A 20,707-nucleotide genomic window follows, 5' to 3' on the forward strand; every position below is an offset into this window, starting at 1 on the left:
GTTATGAATATCAATTTGCTCCGCACGGTTTTCTCAAGCAGGCATGCAAAAGGTCAAATCATTCAGTCTAAGAACAAACTTTGTTCCTCCGTTAACGCAAGCAGCACACGCCGAAAACTAACATGACAACTGAAGCTTCCCTCGGCGCCTAATGATGTCACTTAATGATGCTGTGACAGAGAAAGCATCCGAATAGAGACGGATAAAGAAAGTGCCATCGCTGAGAGGAAGTTACAATTTGCATTTCTCCCCTCAATGTGATATGTGCAATATTCATAGCGTCTGTGTGCGAGTGCTCTCCTGTGTTATGACCCAAAATTAAACCATACTTGGAGAGAGAGAAGTAGGTCACCCAAATTAAGAGGGGAAAACAGCGTGGACTGTTGCAAAAACACGACACCTCTCACACGACATTATGGTGTTTATACGAAGCCACCAGGTTTTAAGAAAAGAGACCTACAGGCCATAAACAAAGATGAAAGTTTATGAACTTTAGTGGAGAGAGAGAGACGTGTATAAGAGGTGCGTCAGAGACCACCGACCGGTAATGGGCATGAATGTGATTGACCCAGAATGGAAATAAGCAGGTAACAAGATGAGTGAAGTGTTTATTTCCTCCCAAGGAGAAGCACAGCAGCATTTAAATTATCATGAAAAACTGAAGTTATTTTTAGAATGAGTGCTTTGACCTTTATTTGTCGACTTGACAATATTTCACAGAGTAAGAAGGAGGGTTATAACGTGGCTGCTAAGGATATATAATGAATAGACCCCTCTCCACGGTAGCTCTTTGTTTTGCTCCTCTGTGCTTTTTCCTCTCTTCTCTCTCTCTCTCCCTTATGCTATTACTATAATAACCCACCCCCCTCCCCACCCCAGTCTCTCTCTCTAGCTTTAAATTTGTCTTTCGTATCCTTCATTTGTCTCTGCATGCATTCCCTCTCTGCCTATTTGCCTCTGCACTTGCTTCTCCTGACTCTCCTCCCCATCTGTCTTTCTTTCTTCTTCTCTGCGTCTGTGCATCTGTCATGGAATAGAAACACTCCATCACACATGGGAGAGGACCAATTACATGGAGAGTCTAAAAGCCCTTTCCCAGAAGAAAATCGTTTTTCTTTTCAAACATATTCCTCCAATTCCACTTCATTTGCCATTCCAACCCTAACCACGACAAATGTAAATATGAAAATGAACAACTCCTCTACCTCGGATGAAAATCTAAAAACGCAATGCATGCATGCTGCTGGAATATTGAGAGTTTGTGTTATTGTTTTTAGGCTTTGTAAACAGACTCTTTTTACATATTCTGTATGCGTCTTGAGGTGGAGTCAGTCTCAGGCTGTTTCTACGTATAAATAAAGAAATATGCACCAACATGTCTGCTTTATACAGGAGGCACTGACAGCTGTCTATGGGCATTTGCTGCAGGATCCTACTTCTCCAAACAAAAATATATTCAAAGTTGTGCTTGGCTGATGGATTTGCACCGGCCAAACAACCAGCAGTTAGTTCCTGGGAACTCTAAAAATACCAATCGCCATCTTTTGACAACATATGCTATAAATCCAGGCTTTTTCCCGTGCTACCTTGCTCTTCCGCAGCAATTTGAGGTTTTAGAGCCTCGCCCAAGGACACGTTGACATGTGGACACGAGGAACCGGGGATCAAACCATCAATCCTGCGATTAATGGACGACTCACTTCACCTGCTGAGCCGCAGCTGCATTATTCAAGTTGTTGGCTAAGTAACTATTTCACTGCCATGCAGCAAGAAGCAGATTGGACCGGGAAGGTGGAGCAGCGAGAGCAGCACGTAAATACAGTTGCATAGTTTAACGCCGCAACAATACTCACGCAAAACAACTTGGTGGCTAAGTTTGTCCGATTTCCATTTGAGTCTCTAAAAGTCCAATACTGAATAATTCCCCCAAACAGCTAACAAGAGCTTTACCATGTAAACTGAGGGGGAAATCCCACAGGAGATCAATCCTATTAAACATTGCTAACAATGCTTGAAAGGCCAAACAATGAAACATGATTCTTTTGGGGGGGAAACTGAGAGGCGGCTGACCCCAAAATATAACGACAAAATCTGCAGGTTTAGTGGCATTTTACAGCTCCGTCTTACAAACACAGTCCCGCCTGGCGAAAGGATTTCTCTGCAGCTCCTGTGACGCTGCAGTTAGGAGGATTTACTACAGAGCCAAGCCATTAAGTGCATTTAAACATTTGGCTCGTCTTTAACCAACCAAAAGTAACAATTAACATATTTTCTACTGAGCAGTAAGTATGTAATAATATAAGTTGTTTCACTTTCCAAAGAAATGAAGCCAACGAAGCTTTTAAATTTGAAACTAAAAGTAAATCTAATGGAAAACTCTTTTATTAGAAATAGTTTTACATGTTTTTTACATCCTCAACAGTTTTTGCCTGTACTCAAAACCTTTCAACCTCTGTATCAGCATACTAATTATATTGTATGAGTGAATAGCACAGTATTAAAGGAAATAAATGAGTTTTCTTCGAACGCTTTGTCCCCCCCCCTGGGAATACTGCTTATGGTATCTTCCTTTTCTTTCCATCTTTCATCCTCCCGTTTAACTCCATCCCTAGTCGTCCATTCCTCTGCCTCCCTGCATCACTTTCTCATGCACTCTCACGTCTGTTGATGAGCGTATGAACGCACTTCTTCTCTCTTCCTCACCTCTCCTGATCCCCCTCTCTCTTCATCTCCTCTTTCCTCTTGCTGATGAGCATATGAACACACGTCTTTCTTCTCCTCTGCCGGCTGCTGCCTCGCTCTCTCCCTGCTGCTTCAGCTCAGCCCACAGGCAATTTTCACACAAGGCTGATTGAATTCACCCCCCCCTCCCTCCCATTTTTCCCCTCAGTGTTCTCTGTTCTTGCGACGGGAAGGGGATGACACAACAAGGTCTCACCACCAGACACATTTATATGCATATAAATGGACACTAACAAATGAAACACACTCCTTGCACGCTTGGGACCGCACGTAGGCATGCAGTCGGGAAATTGAGGTCGAATTGACATACTGTACAAACACGGATGTTCTTCTATGGAAGTGAAGAGAGGGGCTACAATTCCCAGACATTTGCCACAGGACTAAGGCTCAGTTCAAGTGAAACCAACCGCCTGTAGCAGAATAGTCACATTGGGTTCTGGGAAACTTCCAAAAAGCATTTCTGACAATTTAGACCAAACGATTAAACAATTAATCGAAAAACTATCTGCCGAGAAATCTGCCGGTAATGCGGCCCTCAGGTGTCAACAAATGGCCATGCAGGTGGGCTCTTCACAGAAGGACGCGCACATCTAACACCTGCAGCACTGTAATGGCCCCTTCTGCGGGAGCCATTTCGCCTGGCCGGAAGCGTGTGACTGTGGATGATGAAAGAGCGGCAAAAGAAGCCGCTGACAGACGCGATTGAACAAGACGTTTCACCTGCTCCCATAGAGGCTAACCTTGAGCGTTCTGGGGCCCCAAGAAAACACACGTATAAACAACAGGAGGTTATTAATGGTCAGGTGTTGCTCTAGTTCTGCTCCAAGCACTTCACCAGCAAACTGCATCCCACAAGGAGCCATAATCAGCCTCCGCTCCCCGGCAATCATTTACAGCGGCACCAGCTGCCCAATGTCCTCTGGTCAAAGCTGGATCCACAATCTTGTAATAGTCCCCCACACTGTATCTCGGTTGATTAAAGTCTCTGCAGAAGGGACAGACCTTCAATGTGTCGGTTTTGTCATTCGGATGGAGCAGCAGACTCCTAGGAATAGATCCTAATAGGAGAGTCGGCGATGAGGGGAGGGATCAGGTAGCTATAAATCTCGCACTCAGGGACCCTTCACAGAAAGCACGCAAGTGAGCCTTGTGATGGATAACCGCGCCGGGGTAAAGGGTATTGATACGTCCGTCAGGAAACCGCGACGGTGTGCTCCATCTCATAAGAAAGATGGTGTACTGTAAACGGGAAGAAATTCCAAACGCAAAGGAAAAGGAGTGAAGTCGTCTGAGCGAAACTCAGCGAGCAACAGAGACGGCCAATCTGTAATAAGCAACGTACACAACAGAGGTGTGTTGAGCTCGTCTCCTGGTTTGTTCGCAGTAATTCAGGTTGAAGACGAGCTGGGACCAGAACTAAAAGTATTATTTTTTCCCATTTCTACCAAACGAACCAAACTACAGGTGTGAATGAATGCTGAGGCAAAGGTGTTAAAAGGCAGCTGCTCCTTCTTTTACAGGTGTTCTTTACCCAGACTACCGTAGCTGGCTCGAGAGTCCTTTTCTGACACGGCAAGATAAGTGCAAAAGTTATGGATAATACACTCTTTGCACGCTCGCAGACACGCACATCTATATTAGAAAATTACATTATCGGTGCCATATATAGAAAGGTCCATGGACCAGTGAATAAAATAGAAGAACATTGTCTGCATGGCATTAATGGCACGCAAATGTGGAACAATGGATTCAACAATATATTCTGCTCCAGCGATGTATTCATATTTCACTCATCCAGCAGTGGTGGACTATTTAATGCTGCTCTCCCCTCATCTCGCTCTGCCTGCAAATCAATGTCCATTAAACCGACTTGAGTGTTCATATGTCACAGGATCCTCTATTAATTCTGCTTCTGCACAGATTTAAGCCTCCTGCACGCCGTTCAAAACCGCACCTGCAGTGTATGGCGAGTGTTCGCTCCAGGAGGACGCTGCAGGCGGATTCTCATTATGTGATACGTTGACCTCCAGTGACTTCACAAAAGCAGTGATACTGAACTGGACACATTGTGCTGTGTTGGTTGTCGCAGTCAAAAAACCTTTATTCAGCCAGGCAAGGTTTGCAGGGTATTCATAGTTATTTTCTGGCAAGACGGAGCTTTATGCTCATAAAGTTTCATGGCTTCACAGCTGGTAGCTGTCCGCTGTAACCACAGGCCTCGACACTTGACCGCAGAGCAGCGTCGCTGGAGCCACTGCGGCGTATTCAAGGTCACAATGGTGGTGGTTCTAGATTATCATTCATTTGACTAAATGACTGACCGGTTCTGAGCTTTGAATCGCAGCCTCTGAGTATTAAAGCTTTTATATTTAAACATAAAGCAGATTTGAAGCAAATAAATCTTTTCACCTTTGTGAAACAGTCCTGTAACAGCCATGTCAACAGTTATGTTGGGGCCTTTTCACATCTTAAAGTCCGAATCAAGGTTCATGTTTTTGTTGCATTTGATCAGGTTAGTTTTGATTTCCCATTGCAGTTACACGAGCGCACTAACTAACTATACACGACATATCTGCATCCTGTCGTCATCGCATACGTGAGCTGCGTCTCACTATTCTTTTTTTTGCAATTGATAGGTTCGTGGCTCTCCAATCCTCTCGTCCAGTACATCTATATATATATATATATCTCTATCTATATCTATAGATATATAGATAGAGACACGGTCAGAACGTATGAGATGCAGTGTTTATTCAGAGACAAACGGAAACACCGTATACATTTACAACCACTTGATTTGTAAACCCATTGCAAAATTCTCTCTATTAAACAACGTATTTCAAAACGCTTTGTTGTTGCAGTTGGTAACAAATTGCGTCTGAAATAAACCCAGAATCAAAACGTTCATTGATTTAAGCAGCAGATTGTATTCTCTGTTTTCTCAAAAGTGTAATCTGCAGCTTCAATCAGTATTCTGCAGAGCACGTTACAGAACTCAGCTCAGCGGGGTTGTTTTAATTAACTTATTTCTTTTTGCTCTATTTTTATTCTCGCCTGGTAAAAATTAAAAGAGCTGGAAACTGGCTAAAGAAAAACTGTGTAGCACTGCATACTAGAATCAGAATTAAATATTATATAATAAAAACTCAACAAATTATTTTTTTCTTGTCTAAACGGGGTCTCGTTTTTTGGTCGGAAAACGCTTATGTGGTACGAGATCATTTTACGCGGCGGGCACTACGGTGAGAATACTACGCACGCACATGTTCATCATTAAAAACTGTAGCAGCAGATCTCACCAGAGACGAAGGATAACAGACATCTATTAATCTTACCTCCTCTCCTGTCAAGTAGTACGCCGACAGCAAACCGCCGACGTAACGGATGTTCACCTCAAAGAGTGATGCCTCGCCGTTCTGTTGAACCAAGAGAAAGAGATCACATTGTCAGATGTCTTATTTAGCCACGGTCTCAGTCAGCGGAAAAGCAGCAGAGTGGTGTTAATGGAGAATAATAATAATACACTGTAGTCATCATAAGCAGCTGTAATTACTTAGGTTGTAGGTTTGTTAGAGAAATTGTATTTAATAACTAGGATAGCTGGTAGATGAATTGCCCTTTGAGAACCCCTCCGGCAGCCCAGTTATGTAGATAAATACTTTATTACAAACTGCGAGCTATGAAATATCAGTGAATCACACGTACAGTAAAAATAAAAGACCACACAAAAAGATCTGGTGAAACAGCTGTGACTACACTATAGATTACACCTGTGATTTCCGCTGTGGAGAGAACAGAAGAAGTGCTGATTGTGTGAATCTTTCACAGAGCAACACCACACGTGTAACTTTTAACAACATTTGACAGACGGGTGGTGTGTGCTGTAACTAGGCCTCGAGCAATAAAGACTGTAAACAGCTGACTGCGTTTCTGGACATATGGCCGTCCTGTCTGAATTCAATAACCAGGATCCTGTTTGACTGGTAGCTAATCCTGTCACAACTGACACGTCCGATTGTGTGTGTGTGTGTGTGTGTGTGTGTGTGTGTGTGTGTGTGTGTGTGTGTGTGTGTGTGTGTGTGTGTGTGTGTGTGTAAAACCTGGGTAGTTATGTGACACAATACCTTAACTGAGAGAAAGCAACAAACATTTCTGGGAGGAAACAACCTCAGCTGACTACTCAACAGACTTTTACTGGACATATTATTAAAATGACAATCTTTTTAAGACATTTCTTATTATCTACAGTCGTTGTCATAAACTGTGTGCTCTCATTGTTTGAAGAATACAGTTTTCATACTATCAACAAATCTGTAGTGGCCAAAACCAACAATGCAATAGTGCATCTCTCAAGACCTTCCAGAGCTCATTTGTTTCTACATGTACAGACACAAGTGTTTCATAATGTTTTGGTTTTAAAGGCTGATTTAAATAGGAATAAGAATTGTGCTGAGTTGTCATTTCTGTTGGTCAACGTTGAATGCATTAAGTTTAGTTATTTTTACTTTACATTGTAGTGCATATGTAATTTAGCAGACACTCTTATCCAGAGCGACTTACAGTGAGCTATCTACAGGGTCAGACCCCCCTGGAGCATGTTTGGGATTAAGTGCCTTGCTCAGGGGCAGCCCCTAGTACTGAACTCACAACCTTCCGGTTTTCTATTTAGAAGCCTAACCACTAGACCACCACCCACACATTTCCTACATGAAGTATGATATAAGAGGTTGCACTGCATGCGTCTAAATATGTCACCATAATTATTGCCTCACGCTAGCTGAAGGTTGAAGGAGTCATTGAATTGAGACCCATCGCAAAGAAATTTCTATCTCAAGTGTAGATGATAAGGAAATGTTCACTGGGTGCCAGAGAGGGCAATTAGCTCCACTCTGAGGAATAGCAAGGCTACACGGGGAGTCTCTGGCATCTGTTCAAAGGTTCATCCATCCATCCCTCAATCCATCCATCCATCCATCGTCTACCGCTTATCTGGGGTCGGGTCAACTGGCTCCTTTCAACGTAAAGGAGCAGCGGCTCTACTCCGAGTCTCTCACGGATGGCTGAGCTTCTCACCCCATCTCTAAGGGAGACGCCAGCCACCCGTCTGAGAAAACCCATTTCGGCCGCTTGTACCTGTGATCTCGTTCTTTTGGTCATGACCCAGCCTTCATGACCATAGGGGAGGGTAGGAACGAAGATCGGCCAGAAGATCGAGAGCTTTGCCTTCTGGCTCAGCTCTCTTTTCGTCACAACAGTGCGGTAAAGCGAATGTAATTCCGGCCACCCCCTAGGCACTGTCCCAGACTTCCACGTAATGTTGACGAGGCGTGTCAACCAAGACAGCCCCTCAACACCCAAAGGCTTCAGCATTTCTGGACGGATCTCATCAACCCCTGCGGCTTTGCCACTGTGGAGTTGTTTGACTACCTCAGTGACTTCCAACAGGGAAATTGACGATGATCCCCCATCAGCTTCCAGCTCTGCCTCTACCATAGAGATTAATTTATCTCCAAATATTTCCTTCTCTTTAAAGTATTTATACACTAAATCCCATTGTTATATTTAAAATTAATTATTACTTGCAATCAATAATCATCAACATATTATTATGTTGTCACCAACTTGGCTACAAACACATTTTGCGTTCTTTTAAGAAACAGTTTGGAAAAAATGCTAATTCACCGGTAAACTAGCATAACGACTGTCACTTTTAGTTTTTTTTGTCTGGATTAAAGAAACTAAAAATAAAGGGTTAATTTGTGAGCTTTAGAGATGCTTGTAGGTGGATTTATTTATTTATTATTGATTATCTTTGCCCAGAGCCAGGCTAGCTTTAGCTAGTTTTGCCCCCTTTCCAGTCTTTAGCTAAGCTAAGCTAACAAGCTGCTAGCTCCAGCTAGCTTTACAGACGTGAAAGTGGTATCAATCTTCTCATACGAAAATACGAATAAGCCTATTTCCCACCCAAATGTTACAATTCTTCCTTTAATGTGCATTGTCGTTGTCATGTAATATGTCTCTATAAATCTGGTAATAACAACAGAGCTGCTGTACAACCAAGGTGCTGGCTCCATCCCTGAAGCACACCGCTGACATTTCTTGAGACAAAGCACTGATGCCTCTGGCAGGGAGGTGAGCTGAGCTGTCTTGCCAACCCTGAAATGACTGGCCCATTCAGTAATGGCGATGCGATGGCAGTGATTAGGAATGGAGGGTCTATTTATCACCAGGGATAGTGGCACTCAGCAAGACAGGCGGCAGGTACAGTGAGGCAGGACAAGCAATGCTGACAAAGGTTTTGCTAATCAGACTTTGACTTCCCAATACAGGCCCGATAAATCACTCGGCAGGTTTTGAATAAAACTTCCAGTCATTCCGATGCACTGAAGATCCAACCAAGTGTATTTTAAAACAAGCCTACAGGTACAACTTTCTGGATTTTGTGGATTTTTGCCTTTTGAAATCTGATGTATTTTTCAGGAACAACAAACACATTGTTTCCGTGCAGATGGGGCAACCGTTCAGATACTGTAGGAACGGAAAAAGCACACAGAAAACTAAACAACTTCAACTCACACGTACATAAATTGAATCAATCATTATTGTTTGTTTGCTCTCCCTTCCAATGTCCTGCTGTTTTGATCTCTTGTATTTTGTACGTTGTCCTTGGGTGTCTTGAAAGGCGCCTCCAAATAAAATGTATTATTATTATTATTATTAAGCTTATTCCAGCTAAACATTTTTAATTTGTAAAAACAAAAGTAAGTGTTTCTATTCATTGTCCAAGTTTCAAAGCTTGGGACTGTGGGCTTGAGCTAATTGCACGTACACATCCGGCTCATTTGGGAAACTGAATTATCGTAATACTGCACTGTATCATTTCCTTCCCATAATTTAATAATGTTATGACAAAAAGGGCAAAAAACTTAAATGCATTATTTAATTTCACTTTCAGTGATTAAGTTCCTTGATATGTATGGTATCTGGCTGAAAGCACAAAGGGATATATTATTGATAAAAAGAGAAATCAATAGATGTGAAGAGCAAAGACATTTATGGGAAATGCAACATGAATAATTCAGTTTCCTTCGCTGCATTATTGCTTGATCATTTCTCCATCTTAAGTCTCAATGTGACTGGTGGTTTCATCTCACCTGAGTGCAGTTTTAGGCTTCATGTTTCATTTTCTTGCAAAAAAAATTATAGATTTAATCAGCAGAAAATCATAAGTGATGATACCTAAAAAAAAAAAGTAATCCGTTCCCATGCTGCAGCACAGAGTTCAATTGAACTGTGCTGCTGCTCCTCGAGGCACGTTAAAGCACGGTGCAGCGAACACGACAAAGAAATCAGGTACAGTGAATAACACCTGTTTTTAATTTCTTCACGCTGCTGCTAAGGCTGAGGACCTAATTAGGAGCCAATGCAAAGTTTGTCAAAGTAAACACCGAACCTCCCGCCACCGAGATGAAACTCTACCTCCAGTTGGTCTGTCTGCCTTCATTTCTCTGGCGGAAAAAACACGAGACTTTCTGAAGGATGATTACTCAAGAGCACGAGCAAAGCTGCATTGCAGTTTTAAAGTAAATACAGCTTCTCACTTGCACAAACATATTAATGTGATGAAGCTCCGCGACGCCGAGTGAAAACAAGTCTGCTCTAAATACAAATAGAGATTTGACTGCGTATCTCCCTTGCCTTGCATAGTGGCCGGGCACTTTCCCAGCTCACCTGTGTGATGTGAAAGCTGTCAATCGATCCCTGGTGCTAAACCCAAACAACTTGACCGAGACCTCAGAGTCTGGTTCGGTTCGTTTATGGCGTCAAACCAACTACAAGACTTTTTTTGATAGTAGATATATACGATTTTAAATACTAATAACTCCAGCTGCAGTTCACGGACAATCTCTATATTTATGTAAATCATTCAGTAACTATGCTAACACGTCCTCTGACCAATCAGACAGTCAAAAGCAGTTAAAGCTGTGCTTGTATCTACTGTGTGTAGTTCATTAATTAAAATAAAAAAGTGTGTGATCACACAGTTATTCCCCCAATTATATTGCTGTAAAGATTCCCAGACTAGAACTAAAACACATAAAGGTAAATTTCCTTTTAAAGAGTCTCAAACTACAAAACTGGATACTGCATTTTAACAACGCTTCGAAGAATTTAAAATATGCATATTACTAGAAGAACTATTTGCATTTTAATTGTTCAACATAATGTTATTGCCGTGCAGGTGGAGCCACGGCAGAAAAGGAAATTAATTAATGAGTGTAATGACTCGTTGGATACATTGCTGTCGTACGCTGTGGGTGTTCTGCTCCAGCAGCACCATGCAAGGTTTACGACAGTGTTTGGTTTCCCTTTTCATGAGTATTCAACAGCCATGGCAAAGATTGTCGCCGGACTCAGCCCAGATTTGCCTGGGACATGAGCCCGATTGGCATGGCCGCCATCGTGCTGCTGTGTGCCAAGGAGCCGAGTAGACTGTTGCCCAGTGGTGCGTCCCGCTCATACGTTAAAGTCGTGATTCACTGCTAATAAAAAAGGCATCATTGTCACTGGGCAGAAGACTCTGCATCGCCGCCGTCCAGGTTTCTACTGGCGTCCGCATTTTCAAAAAAGGCAGATTAGACTGACGTGACTGATGAGCCAAGGATAAAATTAAGCAGATGATTGCCTCCTCTACCAGAGCTGGTGATTCACATTTAAGGCTGTGATTTAACTTAACGTCGCTAATTAACATGGAGAAATCATGAAAGGGACCAATTAGATCCTGCTACTCTAATCTCCGTCAGTCTAGCATTGCACACTCAAAGCTGCTGCCTCTGCTGAAAGGAGTTTCCCTGAGGCTGGTCGTCTCCAACCAGAATACTTTCAGGATGCAAAGCTGTGGATGCTTTTTTTTTTAAATTTTCTTCATAGTACAGTAATTACGGTCTTGATCAGCGTCCAAGCTGTGAGAGCAGTCTCCAACATTAGCGTTAATGACCGCTAACCTCTGGAGCATGCTAAACAGCCTGCTCTGGTGAAAGAGGGAGCTCTTAACTTCATGCCAAGAATAAAAAAAAGAAAAAAAAAGGGGGACCTCACAAATGATATGCTCACACAGCTTAATATTAAGGTGGCCAAGAGTGAGAAATAAGACACATATGAAATAGTTTGATCAGTTAGAACAGTGGTGACATCATTACATCATTTGCTTTAAGGATATTTGCATTTTAAAGACTGCTGTTAAAAAAGAGGCTTCTGCATTAGAGTTAATGATGTTTGTTTGTTTTTAATATCTTATCATTACAGTACATTATGATGAATAAAATAAATACTTAAGTTAAGAAGAGCTTGCCTTCAGTGAGAAGATCCTTGTAATCTTTCACAACTTCAGTGATTCGTGTCTTTTTCTCTGAAAGCTTTTGTTCGCGGCAGTAACTTGAAAGGGAAAGTAACTGTTTCTGAGTTTTGAGTGACAGACATTCGACGGTAATGGTTATCAGTCGGCGATACATGAAGTTATTTTTCTTGTACTTGACTGCTCCACTCTTGATTCCCAGGATGCATCTTTGCGAGCTGGAGGTAGATGCTTCGGCGAACACCTATTCCCATCGCAGACCAATAAACTGGGATTAAACGCTCCGAGTAGAGAGGCATTAAGATAAACCGTCGGGCTAATGGTTCCACTCTCATCAGCTGGTGATTTACATTTTATTTATTTGATAACACTTATCTTTCAAAACCCGGTAATTAATCTGCAGCTTAAACATCATCAAGTGGATCCGCGCACACCGACGAGAGAATGTAAAGATCTCCACTTAATGCGTTACATTTCTAATTAAAAGCCTGGTGAATAATTAATCAAATATGCAAAGATGATAAATTATATCTGAATTACAACCCGGCCCATCACCCCCTCACATCTCCTGCATCCCGGAATATCTGCATCTGTCTATTTTCAGAGCGAGTCTTCGTCTTTTGATGCTCTCTCTCTCTCTCTCTTTGCATACGCAGATGCAAGATCAGGGGAGCAGCCTTCTGTGGAGGTCTTTGCTCTCACCTGGGGGGGGGGGGGTAATGCTAATGCTCTCGTCTCATAAGACTCTGCTACGCTCTCACTCGCTGCCATTATTATTCACCCCGTCACAGTCCATCTTCCCGACTCTGTAGCTGTCTGCCTCTGTGTCTCATCATACACCTCCCACTGTATTTGGCCTTACTAACTGAGCCACATCCTTCAATTTACAGCGGCACTGGAGGCTGTTTGCTCCCAAAGCGCCGACAAGAAAAAAAGAGGCACTTGAGCTGCCTCACGTTCAACTGTATTCAGGTTGATCTATTAATCGCTCCGTTATCTCGACATGGTCATTACCTGAGCTAATTAACGCATCAATTCTACACAAGTCGGTTTCAATATACTATGAAACGTGTGCATTAATGGCTTCGATGATATCAATGAATGTGCAGATTTATGCGGGAAGCAGCTAACAATCTCACTGCATCATTTTCATAACAGGACGTCTCTGTGGTGAATGTAGAAAGGTAATAGTGTGTCCTGTTTTAGCGCTGCAACTGAACGATTTTATTATACATCTGTTTAATACTTGAGTCCAAATGTAGAGAAAAACACCCATCACTCATTTCCCAGAGCCCAAAGTGAGATCTTCCAATTGATTTGCTTTAGCTCTGTTTCGCTCTGCAACTCCTGAGAGAAATATCCGTCTCTCTCGCTGCTAAATGCTCCAACACGTTCAACAAATAGTCACCAATTTAACTGTATCTGCTGTGCGGGTAAGCGTGCAGTTTCCTTGCTGCATCTTTAAACAGTGAGTGAGCCAAAAGGGTAAAGTTTGTGTGCCGCGAAACCCAAAACATTGAGCCGAAAGCCACTAAAATGCTCCATAGAGCCGAGGGGAACTGCAGAGTCAGGTCATTATTCTCTGCAGGTTCGTCCCTACGAGTGACTGCTTCCCCAAAACATCATCATTCCACCCATTGTTAATATACAATACTTTTGTATAGCCGCTTTAAGTCTTACACTACCAAGCTGCTACTGTCCACGCTCCATATTTTATCAGTATTTATTGTGCACCTCAACAGCTTTCCATACAAATCTCAGACTCAAGGTCGAGGCATTTTTACATGATTAATATTTTTCAACCCGCAAATTCTGTTCTGGTCGTAGTAGCAAGACTCGCATGTCAGTATTTGCCAAGTGAATCCACGAGAAGGAGGGAGAAAGTGAAATAATTACATATAAAAGGATGCTGGTAAATATCCGTAATAATGAACCACCCACGCAAAATGTCCTTTGCCCTCCACATCCTGAGACGTAATGTCAGCTCAGCTTGACCTCCGCTCGGGGGCACGCCGTCTTCACTGAAGCATCTCTCAGCATCGTAAAAATGACACAATTCTTCCTCAGACGCCTGCATGACTGGGAGCAAGTTGGGTCTCGTTTAGCGTAGACAGGAGGTCATGGAGGGTCAGAAAAACAGCTCTGCGGAGGTAATCAACAGCCTTGCACCAGGTCTTCTTGTTACCAACTGATGATGCTTTGTCTCGTCTTCAAAACGTGAGCGGACGTTAAGAAAACAACTCATTAACAACTGATTTTAAAAAAACAATGCACAAGCTGTGAGCTGCAAAATATGGATGAGAATGTCCAGAGAAACATTTAAAACGTATCATGGACGTAAGTAAAGAATTCAGGATATGTTTGGTTACTCAAAATATTTTAGTTTACCAACTACCACTTGGTTTGCCTGAGGCGTGTACGCAAAGAAGTTTTTTTTTCTTCTTTCTCTTCCTACAATTACACAAAAGTTACCAAAACACTTCCTCTCCATCTCCAGCGGTGTTATGCGTGCGCTTCATGGTTCAGTACACACACTGTATTGTTCAGCAGTTGGTGAGAGGCTGCCGGCGATCTCTAGAATATTTGACAAAGTTCCTCTCCGTTTCCAAGTCTACTACAAAGACTCACACTCCTCTGTGAAAGGAGTGTGTGTGTGTGTGTGTGTGTCTTGTTGCGGAAGCCCGGAAGTAAACTTGTCTATCTGAACTGGCAGCGCATACTCTCTCAGGCCTCTGGGCCCGGCGTCCTTTTGAGGTTGAGCGTAACAAAAAGCATCAACAAAGAGCAATGTATCTACCGAAAAGTAAATTACATCGGGATTATAACAGCACTAATATAAATACAAAATAAATGCTTTATCTCGCTGCACAGTTTATTTGATTTGAATGAAATTGAGACCTCAAGCTGATGCAGACATGTTTGTACCGCATAGACATCTCTATAGGGAGATTTGAGGGATTGTTTTTTTTCTGCTCTGGGATGTTGCAGGGATATATGTGCGTCTGACAATGTACTACTTCCACCACAGCTTCAAGAAAATACTACAATATTCTGCTTTATTCTGCTACTGGCACATGCTCCTACTGTGCTTTTCTTTATACGGCAGCACTGTCAAGCTCACAGCAAGTGACCACAACACCAAACGAGTGCACTACTGAGGCACAATTGTGCTTTGAGCTAAATGCTAACGTGGTCGCAATGACAATGCTAACACACTGATGTTTATCTCATTTTAACCTGATGATGGAAAGTAGGGTTGGCTAAAATGTTCTACACAGCCAGACTCGCTCATAGGTAGGACAATGCAGCAAGATCATGACAGTATACAAAAGAAATAGAGCTCCTTTCTTCATTCTCTCCAAATGACACACACGAGACTTCACACTCACTTAAGTCTCGCCTGAGATGTGGAATTATAGGCCTGATTGTGCTAATTATCCTGACACTTTGCCGTCTGGGTTTGGTTCAGGAGATTTTCACCGTGGAGCATCAGGAGTTATTGCCAATGCATGTTGCTAGTTACTCTGAAGAGGCTTTATGGGAATCATCAACAAACACACTGGGGTACCATTTGATCTATAAACAGCAGCAAATGTCAAATCACAATAGATGAGATATCACGGAGAGGATGTGCACACTTCTGTGAGACAACAAACACATTACCACAGAGGATACAACCAAGTTACCTGAAATACTGTTAATGTCCCTTAATGACAGCAGAGACTGCCAAAAGTCAGACTGCAGGATAACATCACATGGCAGACGAGAAGAGGCTACATGATTGGATGTTTTCTACTGAAAATGTAACATGTATGTATATATATATATTTATTATATATGGATATAGTTATTGATATATAGATAGAGAGAGAGAGAGAGAGAGAGAGAGAGAGAGAGAGAGAGAGGGAGGGAGAGAGAGGAGAGGGAGGGAGGGAGGGAGAGAGAGAGAGAGAGAGAGAGAGAGAGAAGAGAGAGAGAGAGAGAGAGAGAGAGGAGGGAGGAGAGAGAGAGAGAGAGAGAGAGAGAGAGAGAGAGAGAGAGAGAGAGAGAGAGGGAGAGAGAGGAGAGGAGATAGAGAAGAAGGGGAGAGGGAGGAGAGATAGAGAGGAGAAAAGGGAGAGAAAGATAGAAAGAAAGATAAAGAGATAGTATGAGATATAGAGAGATAGAATAGAAATGTATATATAAATATAAAAAAAAATATATATATATATATATATATATATATATAAATAAAGGTAAGTATTATACATATACATTTACCTTTTTATTATGATAATTACCTTCTTCAGTGAAGGTACAGCAATAAAAATAAACTAACAATTATTATCATTAAAGATGAATGTGCTCTTTAGATTCTTGATTAAATGATCAAACATTTGGTCCTAAAAAAAGATTATAAATGTAAAAATGAAAGTAAAATAATATTCATATTCAAATCACTTGTTTTGACTGACTAACAGACTAACTGACTAACCCCAGAGACAGTTTGATAGAAACCAGTACATGTTTGGCATTGGTTATGAGCACACAGGTTTTTAGTAAACATTAAAAAACCTGTACAAATTATTTAATAATCACATCCGAGGTGTCAAACTGTGTGTTCTGTACAAACAATAAGCCTGTTGGACTGCCAGGCTGATAAATTACAGTTAATGTCCATAAGTGAGCAACAGGCTTCAGCCTGTAATAAGAGCGTAGTGATGTTGAACACAAATAATGCTCTGAATGGTATCATGTGTTCCCTTGTGTTGTTTTTTCTTTTGTTTTCCCTCCTCATACGTTATGCGGCCGGATTAAGTCCTCCGTGGATCCCTGAGTGAGTGAGTCATCCCAAAGATCCATGACCTGTAACAATGCAGGTGATATTTGCTTTACTTTTCTACTGTCGGTTGTTCCTTTTAACCCATTTGTCTTCAAATGCAACAACATCACCATAACATGAATGCGGAGAACACCGACGTTTGATCCGTGCAAAAATCACACCTCCTCTTCACAGAACACAAATCCATCAATACACCAATCACAGCGCCCTGATAAGAGATCTCACGTGTGTGTGTGTGTGTGTGTTTAACCTACAAGAGAATGAAAGAAAGTAGACGAAAGCCCTAAAAGTGAGTGAAATGATCAGCGTGATCTGTTCTCATTGTGTAGTTTTATTGCACCCTAATCTAATACATTTCCTGATGATGGGAGACACGTGCTGAACCAGAGAATAACAGTGAGAGGAAGAGTAGAAGTGGAAGAGGGCTACATGTGGGAATCCAATCCAATATTAAAGTCCTCATTAATAACTCTTCATCACTCTCTCTTAAATGAGATAAGGTCTGACGACCAGCCAGAGGACAAGTGCTGGACCATAACTTTAATGTCGTACAGCACTGACCAAACTGTTGACAGAAGACCCTCATAATCGAGCAACATACAACATGTCAGACTCAAGAACCCCTTTAATGCTAAGTGTCATGCTTCTTTAAGCTTTATGCTACAACAGCACTGCCTAAACATTCGGTTTTGCATGAAAATGCCTGTGTGTGCGCGTCTCTCCCTCTTTCTTTCCCCTTATGCTCGTGCATGTGTCTTTCTATACAATGCACATATAAAGCATACAATGTCGTGCCATTTGACAATAAGGGACGGTCACAAACAGGGTTTCTTGTGCACAATTAAGCACTGACCCAAAGACAAAAGAGGTTAAATCTCCCTAAATAAAGACATTAGGAAGGGTTTAAATATTGAGTAATATTGACTTCAAGTGCTACATTTTTCTAGTGTTATTTTGATAAAATCATGACATCAGAACATTTCCTCGGCCTCTTGGCCAGCTTGGTGGACCATTACAGAGCGCATCTGACAATCTGTATATTGAGCCAGTGAGGCAGGCGTGTGGATGTCCATACGGCACGAGGGAGTTCACTATGAACATGATGTTATCCTGTGACAGATAAATGTTTGTCAAGTGTACTGCTCACTCTGAGGTGTTGCAGTTATTTGATTTCTAAAAACACCACTTCTGTGTGTACAGTAGATGTGCAGGTGTGTGTGTGTCAGCCTGTAACAGAGCCTCACGTCTCTCTTCGTCTCTCCCCATTTTACACAGATCAATCATGACTCCCATTCACCATGCTGGCAAAAAGCTGCCGCATCAAATTCATAAATGTGGATGAACATACGTGAATTGCTGTAAAACTGGCAGATGTATTTGGAGAGGAGAGAAGAGGAGAGAAGAGGAGAGAAGAGGAGAGGAGCTCACACTTAGCTGATGCTCAAAGATGTCGTCACAAGACATGTTATCACGTCAAGACAGAAAACAGCCACCAGGACATGTGAATAATTTGCCCTTAAAATATCAAAGTATTTGGAGCAATAACCTAAATTGTCACTTATAAGTCATGTCTAATTGTCCCAGGGCCGATGGAGTAGCGGCCTGGTGGACGTGACACCCAGAGACCACCGCTGAAGGCACGAGGGAGTGAGGTTGACAGGTTTTGGCAGATCACACCCGTGACAAAGTGCAGTGTGAAGCTTAAATCTGTGTTTGTTGTCTTTATGATGCGTGTGGCTGTTTGTCAGCTGGCCGTCTGCACTCCCTCGCTACAAACGCCGCCACAGCCAGAGTTAAGAGACATCTGCAGGAACCAGATATCTGCTCAAAGACTGTAGGACGACCCCGAGAGAGTCTATGAATCAGCCAACCGTAACAACATATCAAGAAGGCCAACATGCCGTCTCTGACCCCCAATCGTCCTGAACAGCGAGTACAAATTGTTAACATCAAATCGTAGATCCTGGACTCCATGATTCAACAAGGTTACACTGAAGCACTCTTTTGTGCACAAGCTAATCATAACATTAAATATGGAGCTTAATCTCAGATCAAACCTTACGCTGAAAGGTCCTAAATATATTTTCTCTTACATTTTTGTCTTTGTTGTCGTTGAAAATACAGCTGCTGTGATGCAAACAAAATATCATACTTGATCTAACAATTAAGTATTATTATCTATGTGTGTGTGTGTGTGTTTGTGCCATGAGCGAGAAGCATAGAAGCTAAAAACCGAGGGTTTCCTTTGATGTGCCGGTGAAATTAACGCTCACTGTGGATTATTTATGGCCTCAAAACTGGCGGTAATCAAGATGTTGCTGAGCTCCACGAGATAAAAGCACATAATAAACACACTGTTAGTGTGTTTTAGCCCTGATTATATACTGGGGCTGCTTCCCAGTGGAATAAATATGCATGCACAACTGTTGGCTTGATTAGATCTACACACACACACACACACACACACAGGCGTGCTGTTCAAATGTGCACTATGCCACACAAGCCAGGATTGTTTTCTTAACAATAAAACCAAACTAAATATGTGTTTGTAAATTCTAATTGAGGCAAATCTCGTCAGTAACAAATCTTTTCAAAGGGGAGGCATCTGACACCTTGTCATAACAGGGAGTGAATTGTTGCAAATTATTGCCCAGCGTCTACAGTTTGACGTCGACAGTCATGATGACATACTGTAAGTGGAGTTACGCGCCATTACATAAACCGCACTTTATTACAACCGCTGGAAAACGTGAGTGTGAGTGGTCCCAGAAATGATCTCTCTCGTTTACAAAACCACAGGCAAAACTGGCGCCTTACTGTTTGTCGAGCAACAGACCAGAGGAAAACCTGACGTGGTTGGCACCCTCTTCAGCTTCCTCTCAATCCCAATGTGGTTCAGAACTGGCAACCCTCGGTTTGTCCCCGACCCCCATCATTACAGACTCGCTCATTAAAAAGAGCCGTGGCCTCATTTGCCTTTTCTCTCCCTCCATCTAAAAATCATCCCTCGGACCCCTCCCCTCCTCTCTGTCTTTTATTTATCACATTTTCTGCCCCACAGAGACCTTTAGAGAGGCAGAGAATCCCATCAGTCGGTAACACGGCGTGGCCAGTGGCCACACAGGAAGCTTTTAATTCCTGCTGGATTGTCCTCAGCTTTGGAAAGCTGTCAAACACAGTGGACACAATGTTGGTGTTACAGCACAATGCCCAGTGCTTATAATCAATCTATCACGCAAGGCCGCTGCTGGAAACTTCATTATGTTAATGTTGCGGCTACCTAACTTTAGACTTTAAAGAGAGTTGAAAGTAAATGATAAAAAGTAGACGGTAGAGAATTGGTTTCTTACAGAGTTTAGGTCCAGGCTGGTCTGCACCCACTCCTTGGCATCGTTATATTCTTCCATCAGTCCCATAATATATAGTGTGTCCAGTGAGTCAATGATGGAGGCTCCTCTCAGGCCACCTGCAAAATGCACAAGAGAATTGATTTAGTGCCGGCTCAAGAGAAATGTTTTAGACTCCACGGGTAACACTTTATCTTACACCCATAACATCATGCACAGTATCATACATGGGAACATGTGGTTTCTGGAACTTTCATGTGCAAAAACCTTAAAATTCATGCTTTATTTCACAGTATAACATAGCTGTAAGTATATAATGATGATTACTGGTTGGCATATTTCTTACAGCTGTCGGCAGATTCAGTAATTACTTGTTATGCTGTCTTATCAACATTATAGTGCGTTAGTATTTTGGAGAGTACAAGGTGAACAAACTTT

At 42.2% G+C, this 20,707-nt stretch overlaps 1 protein-coding gene across 1 annotated transcript in view; it reads right to left on the minus strand.

Moving 5' to 3' along the window:
- The window catches only part of LOC115020844 (mannosyl-oligosaccharide 1,2-alpha-mannosidase IA), a 161,101-nt gene that overhangs the window by 48,867 nt on the left and 91,527 nt on the right, over window positions 1–20,707 (minus strand). The window contains 2 exon segments of the mRNA XM_029450856.1: window positions 6,078–6,158; window positions 20,273–20,388. Coding sequence (XP_029306716.1) covers window positions 6,078–6,158; window positions 20,273–20,388 — 197 coding nt within the window.

Source organism: Cottoperca gobio, chromosome 16, assembly GCF_900634415.1.
Source record: "Cottoperca gobio chromosome 16, fCotGob3.1, whole genome shotgun sequence".
Taxonomy (NCBI): domain Eukaryota; kingdom Metazoa; phylum Chordata; class Actinopteri; order Perciformes; family Bovichtidae; genus Cottoperca; species Cottoperca gobio.